Below are 18,129 nucleotides of genomic sequence, written 5' to 3' on the forward strand. Positions count from 1 at the left end.
TTGAAATTTTTTTGTCGGGTTGGATATCATTGAAAACAGGTATATCTTTGTCAAAATTTTTTGCTTAAGCGTGATGCTTGGGGACCCCATCTAAGTGACTTTGCCCGGCATGTTTTACTGCTAAGTAGCATGTTTATATATACATATATAGATATGGAAAATTTGATAAAGGGTTAATAATAGTAAAGTTTTGGAGACACAATATATATATTTTTTTCAATATATTCCTTCATCTTCATTGCAAAAGCCCATTGCTACCATAATGGTGCATCATACAAAAGTGTCTTTTTTTTCAAAACGTGAAAATAAGACAGAAGGAGTCTATTTTTTTGACAGAGAGAAAATACAAAAGTACTAGGCATAAAGTTAACTTAGCAATAATAGAGCTTGAGCCACTTCCCATTGACGGGGTCGGTCAGCGTGCATTCCTTGACGAGACCAAGCGATAATAGCCGCTTGTGAACCTCCTTGACGCAAACGGGCCTTCCCATTGCGGCAAACTTGGAAGGTTCCGACACTGTTGTCTCACATGCTCCGCAACTTTTAGCTCGAGGTCTCCTTGCAAGGCGCGAGGCTTGACTGTTATAGGCTTGAGCTCTGTGGTACAACGCTGTCCTCTTTCGGCTTCCGCTCTTTTTCATCCAAAGCTTCAAGGTCCAGCAGGCGCCATTTCGAGCACGACTTTGTATCCCATTCAAGGTCGTTAACGGCTGCTATTCTGGCAGTGGGGATGGTAATCTCTGCCGGTGAAATGGCATCGGACCCATACACAAGCGAATAGGGCGAGAAACCTGTGGCACTTCTTGAAGAGGTGTGGTAGGCCCATAAAGCATCCGGCAGGTGAACACTCCAACCTCCCTCATATTCATAAACCATTTTGCTTAGGATCCTCAATAAAGTCTTGTTTGTGGCTTCCGCTTGACCATTTCCTTGTGGATAATAAGGCGTGGAGCGACGATGCTTGATACCATAACCACTAAGTGTTGAGCTTACTTGCTTATTGACAAACGGGGTGCCATTGTCGGTGACAATCTTGTCTGGGATCCCAAATCTACATACAATATTCTCACGGATGAAATTGGCAACGGCAGCTCCCGTGGCCTTCCGAAGAGGAACTGCCTCAACCCACTTTGTGAAATATTCGGTGGCCGTGAGGATCCATATGTAGCTGTCGATGGTGGATGGATAGTCCCGATCAAATCAAGCCCCCAAGTATGGAAGGGCCAAGGAGTGCGCATGTCTTGCAGCAGCGTGGAAGGCTTATGACTTAAATTGGCATGAACTTGACATGTGTGACACCTCTTCACAAAGTCGTATGCATCATTCTTCATTGTAGGCCAATAGTACCCAACACTCAGCAGCTGCCGGTAAAGCTTCTTCATTCCTTGGTGTTCACCACATTCTCCAGCATGAATCTCTTGCATGACTTGCTGTGCTTCTGACTTTCCCAAGCATTTTAATGGCTCACCATTAAACCCCTTACGGTAAAGAGTTGACCCATCTATGAAGTATCTTTTCATTGTCCTTTTGAGCTTGCGTGCATGCTTGGGATTGGTTGGCAAGACTCCATTGATGAAGGATGCCAAGTATGGAGCCCTCCAATCCTCCGCAAACGAGACGGTGAATGATTCCTCGGTGGAAGGTATCTTTGCACACTTGGGACAATTGGCTTGTATTTCACCGCTTGTTTCTTCATTTCTGCCAGTAATAACCCTTGCGCTGCAGCGCCAGTACAAGCTGATTATTGGCTCCAAATTGCAAGTGACCTCATGTACCTCCCGAAGCTTCTCCTGTGCTTCATTATCCCTATGCAATGGTCAAAATACCTCCCGGAAGGCGTCTGTACAGTTCCCCAAAGATGATCGCATAATCCTTCAATTCTTTGATGTTGCTTCCTTTGCCTATTTTTTCTTTCACAAGCTTCCTCCAGTCATCCTCTTCCAGCTGCTCCTCTTGAGCCATTGCTTCAACAACTGGCATGTCCTTCTTGATTACTGCAATATTGGGCTGTTCTTTAATGAATGAGAGCCTCGACCCCAAAGTGGCCAACGCATCAGCATATCTATTAGTGACTCCCGGGATATGTTCCAACACAACTTGTTTGAATGAACGAACAAGCCTTTCAGTGTACGATATGGTGCCAATGCTGGTTCATTCACGGAGAAATTTCCTTGTAACTGACTCGACCAAGTTTGAATTCCCAATAATTTTAATTCTTTCGACACCCATTTCCCTTGTAGACATCCTCGCAATAAAAGCCAGACTCCAGATTATTTGTCCATGGAAATTTAGCTTGAATGAGAGGGCCGTGGCTTGCCCCTCGGGATTGACAAGCACCACACCTGCCCCTCCACCCTTCGACGTAGAAGACCCATCAAGCAGAGGGTCCATGGTTTTGCCTTTGTGACTACAAAGAACCATTTCCGCAGCTCCCGAACCTCCTTAGAGATTGTTGATTCTTCAACTTCGGGAAATAGAGCCAACATGTCAATCACGGCCTGCCCTTTGATAGCTTTTGGGGTGGTGCAGGTGATATCAAACTCGACAGTTGTAGCAACCAACGTGCAAGGCGTCCAGATAATACCGGCCTTGTAAGCAAATATCTTACGGGATCAGACTTCACCATGAGATATAGCTTGTGAGTAAGGAAGTAATGCCGTAAGCGTGTGGCAAAGATAGACAAGAGCAAGGCACAAAGTTCGCTTTTCGGATATCTTACTTCAGATCCCCTTAGTTGCCTACTTACGTAATAAATAGGACTTTCTTCCCCACTGTGATCATCTTGAGCAAGTAAGGCCCCAACCGCTGTGTTTGTTGCAGCCAAATAAAGCTTGAGAGGAAGCCCCGGAATAGGTGCTTTCATAGTGGGCAGCTTGGTGATTATTTGTTGCACCTTCTTGTAAGCTTCTCGGCACCTCTCACTCCATTCATACGGCTTGCCCTTCTTGAGCAATGGAGTAAAAGCACTCATGGTAGCAGCAAGACCTGGGATAAAGCTTCGAATATACGATAATCTTCCCATAAAGCTTTTCAATTCTTTTTGGTTTCTAGGGGGTGCAAGAGAATTTATGGCTTTGGTCTTTTCAGGATCCACGTCTATGCCACGCTGGTGTATTTGAAACCCCAAGAATTTACCGGATGAAACCCCGAACGCACACTTCTTTGGATTCATCTTCAAACCGTCTGACACCTTTCCAAAGACTTTCCTCAAAGCTCCCTGATGGCATTCTCTGGTTTTGGACTTCACCACAAGGTCATCCACATAATCTTCGACTTCTTTTCCCATCATGTCGTGAAATACCGCTGTCATGGCTCTTTGGTAAGTGGCGCCAGCATTTTTAAGGCCGAATGGCATGACCGTATAATAAAAATTCCCATATGGTGTTCGAAAGGCTGTCTTTTCAGCATCCTTAGGTGACATCTTGATCTGATTGTAGCCACTAAACCCATCCATGAATGACAACAATCCTTGACCCAAGGTTGAATCAATCAAGATGTCCATGTTAGGCAGTGGGAATTCATCCTTTGGGCAAGCTCGGTTGAGATCTCGATAGTCCGTGCACACTCTAATTACTCCGGTCTTTTTCTTCACAGGCACAATATTTGCTAACCATGTTGGATGCTTGATTGGCTTAATGAATCCGGCAGCTAACAACTTTTCAATTTCCACCTTGATTTGCTTCTCAACTTCAGGATGAAAATTCCTTCTTGGCTGCACGATAGGTTTTGCACCAAGCTCAATATTCAAAGTATGACTTACTAAGCTTGGGTTTAAGCCAGACATTTCCTCATAGCTCCAAGCGAATACATCTCGAAATTCCTTTAGCAAAGATACCAAAGCCGCCCTTTCCTCACTTGTTAAATGAATACTTATGGAAATAGGCCTTGGGGTAGAGGGATCCTCACTCAAATCAATTGTTTCCAGCTGCTCGGCTACTGCTGCCGATCCATCTTGCATGTGTCTGGTTGCTGCCATTGGTTCTTGGAAAACACAAGGCATGGGTGCCTTGTTGTCGGAACTTCCACAGCCATTTGCTTGCATTACTTTCCCTCCATACTCGGGGCTTTCCCGTAAGACACGGTCAAGCCCCCAACCCGTTATAAGCGGTACACAGACGCCCATCGGGCAGCGTCACCTTTGAGCATTGGGGATGATTATAGGCGTGGTTGTTGACTTCCGAGTGCCTCTTTCTTTCTCGATCAACCATGGTGATGAGCTCCTCATTGCTTAAATCACGAATTTCAGTCCACGAGGGGAGGTAGGTCCCGAAATCCTTGGATGGATTGCCTCCAGACCTGTGCATTCAGTGTAGAATTCCGCCTCGGAGTAGTGAGCTTCATACTTGTTGAACGGTGCTTGATTTCCAGGTATGCGTAGCGGCCTCAGCCCAATCCTTCCTTTTACGCATTGATGATAGGTAGAGACCACGAGCTTATGCTTGTTGAGCCATGGTCTTCCAAGCAAAGCATGGTAAGCCACATCTACATCCACAACATAGAACTTAGTAAGTGACCGAATTGGCCCCACCTTCAAATGTACTTGTAGATGCCCGACCGTGACCTCACTCTTATTCCCAAAACCACTGATGTTTGTCTATGATTGAACAATTTTGGACAATGGGATACCAGCTGCCGTAAGCACAGACAGAGATAATATGTTGACAGAGGAACCCGTGTCTACCAAAGCTCTCCTTATAAACACATCATTGATTTGTCCCTCCAAGTAAAGCGGCCTCCTATGGTCCGGGTATGGAACTTACATGTCTTCGTCCGTAAAGACGATAGCATTGTCATTTCCCAAGAATGACCCTTGTGGTTGAGTTGTAAAGCATCGAGAATTAGACTCCTCAGAGATATTCATCGTACTGCTTCTCTTGCTTGAGGCCCGAAGCCAAGTTGGTCAAAGAGTGATTTGAACTTTGGGTTTCTTTGAAGGACCTGTGAAGCTGTGAGCCCCTGTTTCATGCTTAAATAACGTTCCATCACACTTGTTTCAGCTTCCGTGATATTATGAAATGTCACGGTGCTCTCTTGCTCGATAAAGCCCCGAGTGGCGTTCTTCCGCATGTCCAAAACAAAAATTTCGCTGTCTGAGTTGTTACCCCATCCATCAGCGAGTGGCCATGGTGTGTTGTAACTTGAAGGCCTCGAATATTTACACCAATATGCCTTCTCCATGTTTCCGCAAGGTTCCCATATAGCTTCCGGCGGCTTTGGGTCATTCCTCCAAGGGTGGCACAATTCATCATCATCAAGCAAATCACCGGAGCATGTAATGACAGCGGCTACTTCCTTTCCCCTTCGTTTTGGCAAGGGGTCTTCGTCAATCGTTTGCTTCCTAGAGGGAAGTTCGAGGACTCCCTCATGTATTTTGGCGTGTAAAATCTTCATCGACTGGCAGGCAGTGGTTGGATGCCCCACAAATTGATGATAGCGGCAGTACCTAGGATCATTCTTTTCCTCTCGAGTAGGAACCTTGTAGGGTCTGACAGGTTTGATTACGCCATCAGCAATCATTGTGTCAAGGATAGCATGAAATTCTTCATCTTTGCATGGTAGCGGTGGATACGTCTCTCTATCCTTCCGTTTGCTTGAATTGTAGTCGTTGGATGGCTTATCATCTATTGCTAATGTCTGATGCACTTCCTTCTTCTCATTCCTCCAAGTCCTTTGTCCTGGTGGCTTGACAGACATGCTCATCTTCCTCACAGCTTCCAGCAGCCGAGAAAATTGACTAATGCCAATATTCTCCAAATACACTCTATAATCTGCCACGATATTGCTTATGCAAATTTCAACAAGCGCCTCATCGTCTTTCTCATCATAGCAATCCAATGCCAGGTCCCGGAACCTGCGTACAAAGTCAACGGGATCCTCACCATGCTTTTGGCGAGTGTTGTTGAGTTGAGTGGTGGTGACTCGTTCTTCATGCTGGAAATACTTCTTACAGAACCTGCTTGCCAGACTTTCCCAGGAATGAATAGAGCCTGGTGCTAACGTTGTATACCACGTGTAAGCACGATCGGTGAGACTCTTTGAAAATTTTCTAAGTCGAAGATTATGATCACCAGCATACGGTCCCAAGGCATCGATGAAGCGATTGACATGCTCCTTCGGGCTCCCCTTCCTTCCATCAAAGAGGACAAAGGTTGGTGCCGTAGCCTTTAGGATATTCTTTGCTGGAGCAAGCTTGATGGATCGGCGGTGAGGAAGATACTTCCAATCTTCCCGACTTCGACTCGGCTCCTTTTCGGCATGGCAACAACGTCCTCCCGAGTGACGAAAGATGATCCCTTTGCTCGGACTCCTTTCCGGCAGCAGCAGATTCCTCTTGTGGGTGTTTCTCGTTCACTTCACTTGGCTTTGGAGCCGATTTTTGAGTTCTTTTATCATCTCTGCCATCTCCCTCTGAGTCTCACCCATAGCGTGAATGGTCTGTAACAAGGTCTGTGAGGTAAAAGTTCCCTCACTTGCACGTTGTTCTTCTCTGGAAGAGGCATGTTGCCTTGATTCTGAGTCAGCATGGCTTAGCCCATCCTGGGAAGTCATGTTGTTGCTTCTGGTCTTCTTCCTTGGAGGGATCGATGAAGATAAAGGCTTAATCCCCAGCAGAGTCGCCAATTTATGTAGGGGACTTTTTCCTTCCTGACAAATGGGTGGGCTTGTTGCAAAAGACAGTGAGGAGATTGCCCCTTTTTGTTTAGGTTCGAAAATCAAGCCCTAAAATACCTCGAAAGGGGAGCAAAACCTTAGGAAATATTTTGGATAATCTTCACCAACGAGAATAATGATGACTTGCAGGTAGTTTTGGCATGCTTACAGATGGTCTTTCAGCTCAGCATGAGTGGCATGAGGCATGGAGAGCAAAACCAACATGGGTTTAGCACTAAGAGAGAAATTAGGCTTGGTTTGTGAGAAATGACAGGGTCTAAGTAAGGGATGAGGTGTTTTGTGAGGGATTTTGACTAGAGAAAGAGAAAAGGAAAGGCAGGGTTCTTCCAGCGGCTACCAGAAAAACAAATTTGGAGAAGGGGATGAACAGCACGAATCTGAGTTTTGCAAGGTAGAGAGAAAAGCTTGCTCTCTGCAGGTTGTGGGTTGAGTTTGTTGGGTAGGGGAAGGCTCAATTTATAGCTGCCGGAAATCACCATTTTCAATAAACCCTAATGGCTTCTACTTACTTTGGTGAGCTTTTCTCCATTTCTCCTCCTTCTCTCGACTTCCCTTTCTTGGCAAAGATTGCTTCATCTATTTTCATGAATTGGGGATTTGGGGGCTCAACATCCCCTTTCCCTTGGTGTGCAATGAGAGCTTCCCCTCTTGGTTTGCTTTTTTCTTCTTTTCTTTCCTCTTCCTTGGTGAATCTGATGAAGGAAAAAGGTGCAAATGTATGCTGGTCCAAGGATGCTTCGACATGCGGATGGTATTCATCGATTCTTTGGATATCTTTGGCTTGGGACTGGTTTCAGTGACTTTGCTAAGGAGCCTGCCATCTACTTCTTCACGTATTCTTTGTTTTTCAAAAGGCTGAAGCTTTTGTGGGTTATTTTGGTTTTTCTAAGGGCCAAGATGGCTTTCTAAGCAAATGAGCTTCTGGGCTTCTCGATTTGGGCTTATTATTTTTGGTTGGGTTATCTCTTGGCTAGGTTATTTTGCTTGGGCTTTTGGGCTATTTTTTCTCTCTTGTGCTTACCCACATGTTTGGGCCTAAGAAATGGGCTTGAGTCTCGAGGCTCCCAAGCAACCCGAGACTTTCCGTTTCTCGGCCCATCAATGGGTCTCATGTTGATTTATCACCATCCATGCCACAACCCACTCAAGCAAGCCCCGGGTTTTTTGAGTGGCTTGGGTCCACCTAGGCTTGTAGCGTGGTTGGATGCGAGATAACGGCATGGCATGTTGCTTGACATATTTTAATTTATCGCCCTTGGGAAGAATAGTTTTAATCTTAGCATGAGTTAATCATATATATTCTTTTTTTTTATCGCGAATCATAGCATGATAATTTGTTTATTTAGCACGGCATGTGGATTATAACTTGCATGTGGTAGACCCTTTTTCCTTTCTTTTTTTCCTTATGGAATATTGTATCGGGCTGATAATTGCTTGGGTCCAATCCATGGATTTTTTGGGCCTCAACAACTTAATATCTAACTCATTTTTTCGTATGAGTCTAATACCAAAATCTCAACCTTGGTCATCTCCCTCGCGGTCAAACAACCTCCGTCTACGGCCTGGGAGCTCCTACAATGGGGAGTTAAAGTGAGGAGGTTATTTGAGGAGACCGATCCGACCGTCAAAACATTTAAAATATTTAAATCCCATGATTTCTTTACATTTGTTAATGGTGAGATTTGACCTCCTCAAATAACCTCATCACTTTAAGCGCCTCATTATAGCTTTTCCGCGCCTCCAATATTGTATTTTTGTTGTTTTTCTATGGGTTCATGATAAATTCGTGTAGGAGTGTTTGGACTTAGACTTGGGCTTCAAGTGAGGCTGAAACAAGCCCAAGAAAAAAATTGAAACAGAAATAATTGGCCCATTTTCTAGTACGACTAGTGGAAATCCTTATGAATGAATTGTGGTCCAATGAGAAAGATACGCTGCCAGCCCAGGAATACATAATAACACTGCCACTGTCAGCAGATGATTCCCAAAAAGTCCATTTCATCCTCTCTGTCATTTCCGGCCAACTTTTGAAGGACAACGCTTCCTTTCAAGCACGAGGAGGACCCTCCTCCTTTTCTGGAATACTAAAATATTTGGGGTAGCAAAACTAAATTTGTAGGATTTTTATTAAAATATTTAATACTAATTATTCACTAAAGAAATAATAATTAAAACATAATTACTAATAAAAGTATTTTAATGCGGCTAAGATATTATTTATTTAATAAAAAAGGATATTTTAAGAGTATAGCCGCGCGGCTATACTCTTTGAATATAATTGTAGATATCACTACCACTGGTGGTTTGTCGGTTGGGGATGTTAGAGCAAAAGGAGCTTGTAAATACAATTTTGTGTACTAAAACAGAACTGCATTTTCAACTAGTTGACACACTAACAACTTGGGGCTTATAGACAGTCTTTTTGCTGTCTTTACAAGAGAATCTGAGGGTATTCTTTTCTTACCGTTAGATTACGGGTTTAGTCGACACACAAACGACTTGGAGTTAGGCAAATAAGGTGTATTCTATATCTGACAAATCTATACAAGAATAGACGTTCTTATATTTAAATTGAATATTATTTGAGGAGGTGACCTATCTGGTTTTTGAATCTGCCTAAATGTGGTTGACTTAGCTTTGACTTTTATTTGACAAAAAGAGAAAATTGAGCCTAATATATGGATGTTGTAGGTAGGCTTCATCATTTGGCCCGCGGGCTTATGGGCCTATGGGGGCCCGCCCGGCCCATTGAAAAAAACCCGACTCGGCCTGTTATGGGCTTTGAGATGGCCTGGCCCGCCTTGGGTCATTCTAGACTTGGCTTGGGTGTCTGAAGTCTGACCGACCCGATTAAGCCAAGAAAGCCTGCATACATATATAATTATGTATAAATAAGAGTTTAGGTTTTGGATTTTATCACTTAAATTACATATATAATTTGTTTCATTTCATTTACTTTTCTTTACTCATTCCTAGTTTATAATTGGATGATTAGCACATTAATTTGTGTCAATTATTAATTCAACAATTATATATGTATAAATAAGATGAACAACATATCACATCACCAAATATAATCATATTACGAAATATAATCGTACCACCAAATATAATCATGCTTTTCTTGAACACATCACCAAATATTTGCATATTTATTCATACCATCCTTTAAAAAAAATATTTGTTTGATACTTATTATTTTTTAAAATTATTTTTTAAAACGTATTACGGTCTAATTATGTAATAACCTCAAAAATAATACTTGGTTGGGGGGTTTGCCTAATTCTAACACATAATGGTTGAAACTTAATAGCAAACCTATATAATATTTGACTATAATTTATTTAAATATTTTAATATATACTATTTTTATTCAATAATATGTGAAAGTTATGTGTATAATACATGAATTTTGTAAAAATCACGTGTATTAAACATGTTTGCTTTTTATAAAAAATGTATTTTACCGAACATTTAAGACGTGTATGGAAAACAAAAGTAGTATTGATAAATACATACATAGGTGTATAGTTTAGCCGTTCAGCTATACTATTTATTAAAAACAAATTTAAAAAAGGACCCCAGTAAAGCCGTATGGCTATACTCATAATTTAAAAAAGGACAAACTATAGTAAACCCCTCAACCTATAAGGTCGTTTCTGATTCATACCCGATTCTGTAGAGCGTTTACGAAGACATACTCAACATTGAAAACCTGCATTTGCCTCCGTTAGTCCAACTATTAGTGAGTTTGTTAAATGCTGACATGTCAAAAGTGGGACCTATTTTTTTGATGACGCGGACTTCCACTCCAAACCGGCCAACCACCACCACGACCTTGCCCACCCCTTCCCAGCCCCCTCTCCGTCTCTGCCCCACCCCGTTCTTCGTCACAGCCATCATCTTGCCCAATTGCTTATAATCCGTCTATTTCGTTATTGTGCAAACCAAATTTTGTGAATCTAAAAGGTCCAACGTTGAGGAACTTCTGGAATCTTGACTTGAGCACATTTACAACTTCAGGGTCTACTTCTTCAAAAGAATTTATTGCAACAGCGGTTGCTTTAGGCAACTTTTGTCCCATTTTGTATAATAGAATTGCTAAGGGTGACTCTAACTTTCCTACTATTCCTTCAGGTAGGTCGTCCATCTGAAATCTTGAAAATCCAGGAAGGTGGTGTTGGCTCAAATGGTTATACACTTGTTTCTAGTGTATGAGGCAGCTCAGTCGTCAATGGCGGCCTTTAAGAAGTGGAGGATAGGCGGCCCCCGATTCGAGAGAGCTTCTGTACTTGGGAGGAAGAGGAAGGAAGCCAACTGATTAGTTGTATTGCACCCTCTACTCTACCTCTCATCTTATCCATCCTTTCTGAATCATTGTCCCAATTTGTACTTTTTCCTACATTGGAAAAGCTAGTTGGTAATTTTGCTCGAAGTTAATGAGATCATGTCTGATAGGGTTCCAGACATATACGAAGAGTTGTCGTCCCCATTTTAAGATGGGCCATTATAATAACCCAATGGTCTTTATTAATTTCCATTCTAATAAAAAATTAATAAATTTCTCAGTGTTTAGATATTTTCCCTGTTCCCTGGCCTAGCTAGCTAGCTCAGAGCAATTTTCGTGTGATCATGGCTCTTTCTAGAGCTCATCAAGATTATGCTTCCTCTTCCAATTCTTCTCCCTCTCGATGTCGTTACCACGTGTTCTTGAGTTTCAGAGGTGAAGACACAGCCTTTGTGGACAAAGGCTTCCCACGTTCTGAGATGAAGAAGAACTTGAGAGAGGAGAAGATATTAAGCCAAAATTTGAGAAAGCCATCCAACAGTCACGAAGTTCTGTCATTGTATTTATAAAAGACTACGCGTCTTCCAGATGGTGCCTAGACGAGCTTTTCTTATTTTCTTTCTCTTTCTTCTTTAATTCCTTCGCCCCTTTTCTTCTTTCTTTTCTCTCTCCTCTATCTTCTTTTTCTTTTTGTTATCTCTCTTTTCTTGTTCTTCTTCTTTCTCTCCGCCATTTTTCTTTTGTCTTTCTTTTCTTATGTCTTCTCTATTTGTTTCTCTTTTGTTTAATTAAGTCTCTGTTTCTCTCTTCTTCTTTTCCATGCGTTTCTCTGTTTACGCATTGACGGTGGTTTTATGTTGTGAAGATACTATGTGCTGATGTTGAATAGGTGGTTTGACCAGCTTGAGCTTGTGGGTGTTTTGGTGGAGGACCCGACCGTAATCTGAATTAGCCCACCCCTGTAAAAAAATCCTAAATCCGTCATTGGTGATCATGGCTCGGTTTAGGCACCAAAAACCCTCCTCTTCCAATTCTTCTCCTTGTCGATGTCGTTATGACGTGTTCTTGAGTTTCAGGGGCAAAGACACTAGAAAGACTTTCACAGACCATCTCTACGCAGCCTTTGTGGAGAAAGGCTTTCCCACGTTCCGAGACAAAGAAGAAGTTGAGAGGGGAGAAGGTATAAAGCCAGAATTGCAGAAAGCCATCCAACAGTCGCGAAGCTCTGTCATTGTTTTTTCAAAAGACTACGCGTCTTCCGGATGGTGCCTTGACGAGCTTGTCTTCATCCTTGAACACAAGAGGATCTCCTCAGACCATGTAGTTTTACCAGTCTTCTACGACGTCGATCCTTCCCACTTGAGGAACCAGACAGGAAGGGTTGGAGAAGCATTTTCTAGGCATGAAGAAAATCAGCAATCACCCAACAAGATCAAACAATGGAGGGTAGCACTTAGAGAAGTTGCAGATCTATCAGGGATGGTCTTAAAAAATCAAGCTAATGGGTAACTTCATTCCAACTACCTCTTTGATTTTTTGATAACTTTAACTAGCTATAGCTTTTCTTATCAGGGGTGGTCTTAAAAACTAAGCTAATGGGTGAATGAGACTCTACTTTTTAAGTATTTGATATCATGACATGTTAGTTAAATGTTATTTATTTTTCATTTTAATTGCAATTATTAGGTACGAGTCAAAGTTTGTCAACCAAATTATTAAAGTGATTGACGACAAACTAAGTCGCATGCGCACACCCTTTACTATTGCACCCTACCCGACTGGAATGGATTCTCGAGTTGAATTTATTAATTCATGGTTACAGGATGGATCAACCGATGTTGGTATACTTTTAATTAATGGGGTTGGGGGAATTGGAAAGACAACCATTGCGAAATTTGCTTACAATTCAAACTACAGAGGATTTGAACGGAGCTGTTTCCTTGAAGATGTCAGGGAAACTTCAAAACAGCCCAATGGTTTAGTTCTACTGCAAAGACAATTCCTTCACCATATTATGAGTGGAAGTGAAGTGAAAATACATAGTGTCGGTGAGGGAAATAAAAAGATTAGAGATGCCATAATATCTAAAACAGTTCTTCTTGTTCTTGATGATGTCGATCATATGAAGCAAATAGGTGCAATATTTTCTATGCAAGATTGGTTTTGTCCAGGAAGTAAAATAATGATAACAACTAGGTGTGCAGGGTTGTTGAGGGATCATGAACTCTCTAATTGTACAGTTTACAATGTTGAAACTCTGAATGCCAATGAATCACTGCAACTCTTCAGTTGGCATGCTTTTCGACAAGCCCATCCACGTGAAGATTGGATGAAACTTTCAGAAATGATAGCAGATCGATGCGGAGGACTTCCATTAGCTCTTCAAATTTTGGGTTCTTCTCTATCAGGACGACCTATAGATGTGTGGAAAAGTGCACTGGAGAAATTAAAAGCTATTCCAAATAATGAAATCCTACAAAGACTCAGAATAAGCTATGATGCTTTACAGGATAACCCCGATGACCAAAATTTATTCCTTCACATTGCATGTTTCTTTGTTGGGAAGAGAAAAGATTATATTGTTAGAATACTAGACGGATGTGATTTCTTCACAGTCGTTGGCATTGAAAATCTTATGGATAGATGCTTGGTAACAGTTGATCAAGATGAGAAAGTGAGTATGCATCAAATGATATGTGATATGGGAAGAGAAATTGTTCGCCTAGAATCCAAGGAGCCTGCGAATCGTAGTAGATTGTGGAATGATAAGGATTCCTTCAATGTATTGAGAGAAAAGAGTGTAAGTATCATTCTTTTACGTATGTCATGCATTTTTTGGGGTCCTTGTTGTTGCTTGCTTATCCAAATGTTTCTTCTGTTTTTTTTTTAAAATTTTTTATTAGGGTACAGAAACCATTGAAGGCCTTGCCTTGGATATGCATATGCACTCGTTAAACACTCCTTGGGGAAACTCAGATGAGGAAGTCTTGGAAACTAATGCCTTTGCAAGGATGTCCAAACTAAGACTACTCCATCTTAGTCACGTTCGATTCAAGGGTTGCATTGAAGAATTTCCGAAAGGATTAAGATGGTTGCGTTGGCTTGAATTTCCTTTGAAATCTATACCCAGTGATTTTCCTTTGGAGTGCTTGGTTTATCTTGAAATGCCTCACAGTAACTTGAGACAAGTCTTTAAGGGAATCAAGGTATGCTACTCCACACTTGTCCATTGTCTTTTGTTAAATGTGGTTTATGATTAATTTTACATGCATAAGACTTAAGTCCACACATTCTTTCTTTCTTTTTCAGTACCTTCGCTCTTTGAAGACCGTTGATCTAAGTCATTCCCATAGCCTTACTGAAATCTCTAGCTTCTTACTGGTCCCCAATTTAGAAAGACTTGTTCTCGAAGATTGTACGAGCTTGGTTGATGTCCATGAGTCCATTGTAAACCTAAAGAATCTCGTTTGCTTGAATCTGAAAGGTTGCAGAAAGATTAGGAAGCTTCCAAAGAATCTTTTTAAGCTCCAATCACTTGATACACTTAGTCTATCTGGCTGCTCAAATCTCAAAGATTTTTTGACGGAGTTGAGGAAGATGGAGTCTTTAAAAGTGCTAGATGTTTCCAAAATTCCAATAAGTCAAGTGTTCATGACTACCACTGGAAAGGTCAACCCAAGTGTAGGGAGAACTCCAAATAATTTGTGGTCTTTCTTACCACGTGGTTTAGTACATTTAAATCTCTTGAGTTGCAATCTTTCTGATGAGGCTTTTCCCAAAGATTTTGGTAACCTACCCTCATTAAAATTCTTAGATCTAAGCAAAAATCCAATTTGTAGCCTACCACAATGCATCCGAGGGCTTAGGGGGCTTGTTGAACTCAACTTTTCCAATTGCAAGAGGCTCCAAACACTTGAAGGGCTACCGAGAGTAAGAACTTTCATTGTGGTTGGTTGCAGGTTGTTGGAAAGAGTAACATTTCAATCAAGTTCGTGCGTACCCTTAGAATATCTTAGCATGTATAACCCGAAGCTAGTTGAGATCGAATACCCGTACAACTTTGTACCTATTGCAAGATGTGATGCAGAAACAATCAAGCTTTTGGGTTTGTGCAACTTGAAATCCAAGGGAATCACCATTCAAATGTTATTCCCATGTAGGAGTTGGGAGTTTTGCAAGATCAGGAAGTATCCTATCCAGGTGATTCTCTCTCTCTCTCTCTCTCTCTCATAACATGGAACATAAGATTTGACTAATGTTTTTATTTAAGTGGCATATATGTAGGGACTATATGAATATGGTATATTCAGCACGTTTCTTCCTGGGAATGTGGTGCCAGGCCAGTTCAGCCATACAAGTAGAGGCTCTTCAATATCATTTACTGTGCCTTTTTCTAACCTCAGGATTCAAGGATTGAACATCTTCTCTGTATACACAAGCTTTGATGGTGATTTTTATCCTGGTTATAATTGTAACAAATTTAGTCCAATAGTGACTAAAGTCCATAATAAGAGCACAGGAATGAAGCGTATCTATGATCCATCATGCGTTGGCTTTCCAGATTTAGGAGAAGACATGATATTCTTAAGCCATTGGAGTTTGGGGAATGAAGTGAAGGGTGGTGACGAAGTAACAGTTTCAATGTTCATGAGATCCTTGTTTCGATTAAATGAGTGGGGCATCCAGCTTGTATACAAACAAGATCAAGAGAAGATGATTGCCCAAGACGACGACAATGCAGTTCCTTCTTTTCCATCTGTCGTTTTAAGACATTTGCAAGAATTCGAGCTGATACCAAGAACATACTTCCTCTCCAATGGACCAATATCAAGGAGAATATGGACATTTGGACGTTGTGGGGAGTCGGTTTTGTTTGATGACATATTTGGGGATGGGGACTCAAACTACTCTGATCAAGAAACAGGTGTGCCTCTCGTTTATACTTTCTGACTCCACTCCACTCATTTAAGAATAGATCCACATTTGTATCGTGTCAAAAGTGTTGCTCTTATCCGCATTTTATGGAGACTAATTCTAGCTGTCATTAATTTGCAATTTTAACAGACGAAAATGTGCTGCAACAAGGTGTCCTGAGCAAAAAAAATATCCAGACGGTTGAATCGCTAAGAAGATGGTTGCTCAACAACCGTCACAAGCAAGCTGTCTCCGCTCATAGTACGTATCCTCCACGTCAATATAGTAGTAGTACTGACCAATTGCGCAGCTTATGGATTATAGAATCCAATTTGATAGCTTTGGTTGTTTATGGTTTGTCTTGATTCCTGAACGCAAAAGTATCTTGGACCATGTAGTTATACCAGTCTTGATTGATACCATTGACATTTGCATTCTCTCTCATTTCACATTGTTGTGTAAAGCTGTTATGAGTTTCCCAACTGAATGTGGAAGAAATAACTCAGTATCTTGTTGCAAATTACAGATCATCTCAATGGCAGAAAATTGAGCTTCGATCTTGCGTTTCTTTCTTTCTTTTTCGGCCGTTTTCAATCTTGCTTCTCATTACGAGTAGTGGAAAATATCATTTTGGTGTAAACCATATATAATTTATGAACTTAATTAAAATCTTTAATACTAGTGATTCACTAAAGAAATAATAATTAAAATATAATTACTAATGAAAGTAATTAAATAAGGCTAAGATATTATTTAATTATTATAAATAGAAATTTTAACAGTATGGCTGCCTGACTATGCCTTTTAAATACCTTTTAATTAATTACTATTTATCAAGTAATATAATTTATGAAGTTAATTAAAATATTTAATACTAATTATTCACTAAAGAAATAATAATTAAAAATAATTACTAATGAAAGTAATTAAATATGGCTAAGATATTATTTAATTACTATACATAGAAATGTTAAAAGTATAGCCGCTCGGCTAGACTATATAAATAGAAATTATAAACGCATAGCCGCGTGGCTATACCTTTTAAGTAAAATATTTTAACAGTACAGCCGCGTGGCTGAAAATACAATAATTTAAAGGTATAGCCGTGCGGCTATACCATTTAAATACCTTTAAATTAATCACTATTTATCAAGTAATATAATTTATGAACTTAATTAAAATATTTAATACTAATTATTCACTAAATAAATAATAATTTAAAAAAATTACTAAGGAAAGTAATTAAATAAGGCTACATATTATTTAATTATTATAAATAGAAATTTGAAAAGTATCGCCGGGAGGCTATACTATAAATAGAAATTATAACAGTATAGCCGCACGGCTATAAGATTTCTACAGCCGTAAGACTTTTACCGACCATCTCTACGCAGCCTTTGTGGACAAAGGCTTCTCCACGTTCCGAGATGAAGAAGAACTTGAGAGAGGGGAAGATATTAAGCCAAATTTTGAGAAAGCCATCCAACAGTCACGAAGTTCTGTCATTTTATTTTCAAAAGACTATGCGTCTTCCAGATGGTGCCTTGACGAGCTTGTCTAGATCCTTGAACAGAAGAGAATCTCAGACCATGTAGTCTTACCAGTCTTCTATCACAGACCCACCCCCCCAAACGAACCCAGATGTTTTTTCACCCACAGCACCCTCCACACCGAACCCATAACCCCCGCAACCACCCATTTTCTTCTCCCCCATGACCACCACGTCAAGCCACCCTCCCTTTTCTCCATCTCTCTCTTCCCCCCTCTCTTTCTCCCTTTCCCATTCGAGCTCCCCTCCTCCCCTCTGTATTTTTAATTACAACAAAAGGGAAAGAGATGAATAGGTGGCCCTCTGTTTATTAATTTTTTATGATATATTATTTCAACATATAAAATGACCAATTTGCCCTCACATATAATGGCAAATTAAATAAAAATTGAAATTTAGACGGTAAGGGGGAAATTTGCAGTAAAATTAGTTCGTGTACTTAATTTTTCAAATAAAATAAAATTGAGGATGCAAATTGAAAATATCATACAACCCAAAGATTTTGATAACAATCTAATTTGTGGCCTGCCAGATTGCATCCGAGGTCTCACGGGGCTTGATCAACTTATTTTTGTTTGTAGGTTTGCCAACTTGCCGTGGTGAGTATATTCTTCCTTTTCAATTTTTAATCCCCTTAAATTTTCATATTGCCAAATGCAAACGAAGAAAGGCAAAATAATCTGGCCCCTCCACTGCCACTTTTAAC

At 40.7% G+C, this 18,129-nt stretch overlaps 3 protein-coding genes across 4 annotated transcripts; 1 reads left to right on the forward strand and 2 right to left on the reverse strand.

Moving 5' to 3' along the window:
* Positions 1 to 582: 582 nt before the first annotated feature.
* Positions 583 to 2,421, reverse strand: LOC148921447 (uncharacterized). Its single transcript, XM_089048842.1, has 4 exons — positions 2,183 to 2,421; positions 1,847 to 2,062; positions 1,300 to 1,719; positions 583 to 1,168 (listed from the first exon to the last, which is right to left on the reverse strand). Exons 1-4 carry the CDS (start codon positions 2,419 to 2,421, stop codon positions 583 to 585), a joined length of 1,461 nt encoding a protein of 486 aa, XP_088904968.1.
* Positions 2,422 to 4,228: 1,807 nt separating this feature from the next.
* On the reverse strand, positions 4,229 to 6,549 carry LOC148921448 (uncharacterized). The gene is made up of 3 exons (XM_089048846.1): positions 6,358 to 6,549; positions 4,939 to 6,246; positions 4,229 to 4,594 (listed from the first exon to the last, which is right to left on the reverse strand). The coding sequence occupies exons 1-3, from the start codon at positions 6,547 to 6,549 to the stop codon at positions 4,229 to 4,231; spliced, it is 1,866 nt and encodes a 621-aa protein (XP_088904972.1).
* Positions 6,550 to 11,912: 5,363 nt separating this feature from the next.
* Positions 11,913 to 16,394, forward strand: LOC103322893 (disease resistance protein RPV1-like). 2 transcript variants are annotated; one of them, XM_008224847.3, is made up of 6 exons: positions 11,913 to 12,465; positions 12,647 to 13,760; positions 13,864 to 14,166; positions 14,270 to 15,160; positions 15,245 to 15,884; positions 16,025 to 16,394. In XM_008224847.3, the coding sequence occupies exons 1-6, from the start codon at positions 11,954 to 11,956 to the stop codon at positions 16,237 to 16,239; spliced, it is 3,675 nt and encodes a 1,224-aa protein (XP_008223069.3). In that variant the 5' UTR covers positions 11,913 to 11,953; the 3' UTR covers positions 16,240 to 16,394. The 2 variants fall into 2 exon arrangements, with proteins under 2 accessions (XP_008223069.3, XP_088899998.1); XM_089043872.1 differs by lacking the exon at positions 16,025 to 16,394 and having other exon boundaries at positions 15,231 to 15,517.
* Positions 16,395 to 18,129: the final 1,735 nt, after the last annotated feature.

Source organism: Prunus mume, linkage group LG1 (assembly GCF_029339155.1).
Source record: "Prunus mume cultivar Tortuosa linkage group LG1, ASM2933915v1, whole genome shotgun sequence".
NCBI classification, from domain to species: domain Eukaryota; kingdom Viridiplantae; phylum Streptophyta; class Magnoliopsida; order Rosales; family Rosaceae; genus Prunus; species Prunus mume.

What these genes read in the sequence shown, in the direction of transcription:
- LOC148921447 (XM_089048842.1), bottom strand. Translation starts at nt 2,421, where the DNA reads ATGGTTCTTTGTAGTCACAAAGGCAAAACCATGGACCCTCTGCTTGAT. An exon ending in GGGAATTCAAACTTGGTCGA is followed by an intron (nt 2,063 to 2,182) that starts GTCAGTTACAAG and finishes AGTCACTAATAG; the next exon opens with ATATGCTGATGCGTTGGCCA. An exon ending in GCATACGACTTTGTGAAGAG is followed by an intron (nt 1,169 to 1,299) that starts GTGTCACACATG and finishes CACCATCGACAG; the next exon opens with CTACATATGGATCCTCACGG.
- LOC103322893 (XM_008224847.3), top strand. Translation starts at nt 11,954, where the DNA reads ATGGCTCGGTTTAGGCACCAAAAACCCTCCTCTTCCAATTCTTCTCCT. An exon ending in TTAAAAAATCAAGCTAATGG is followed by an intron (nt 12,466 to 12,646) that starts GTAACTTCATTC and finishes TGCAATTATTAG; the next exon opens with GTACGAGTCAAAGTTTGTCA. An exon ending in CTACTCTGATCAAGAAACAG is followed by an intron (nt 15,885 to 16,024) that starts GTGTGCCTCTCG and finishes CAATTTTAACAG; the next exon opens with ACGAAAATGTGCTGCAACAA.
- LOC148921448 (XM_089048846.1), bottom strand. Translation starts at nt 6,549, where the DNA reads ATGACTTCCCAGGATGGGCTAAGCCATGCTGACTCAGAATCAAGGCAA. An exon ending in AAAATCGGCTCCAAAGCCAA is followed by an intron (nt 6,247 to 6,357) that starts GTGAAGTGAACG and finishes CATGCCGAAAAG; the next exon opens with GAGCCGAGTCGAAGTCGGGA. An exon ending in AGGGGCTCACAGCTTCACAG is followed by an intron (nt 4,595 to 4,938) that starts GTCCTTCAAAGA and finishes GTTCAATCATAG; the next exon opens with ACAAACATCAGTGGTTTTGG.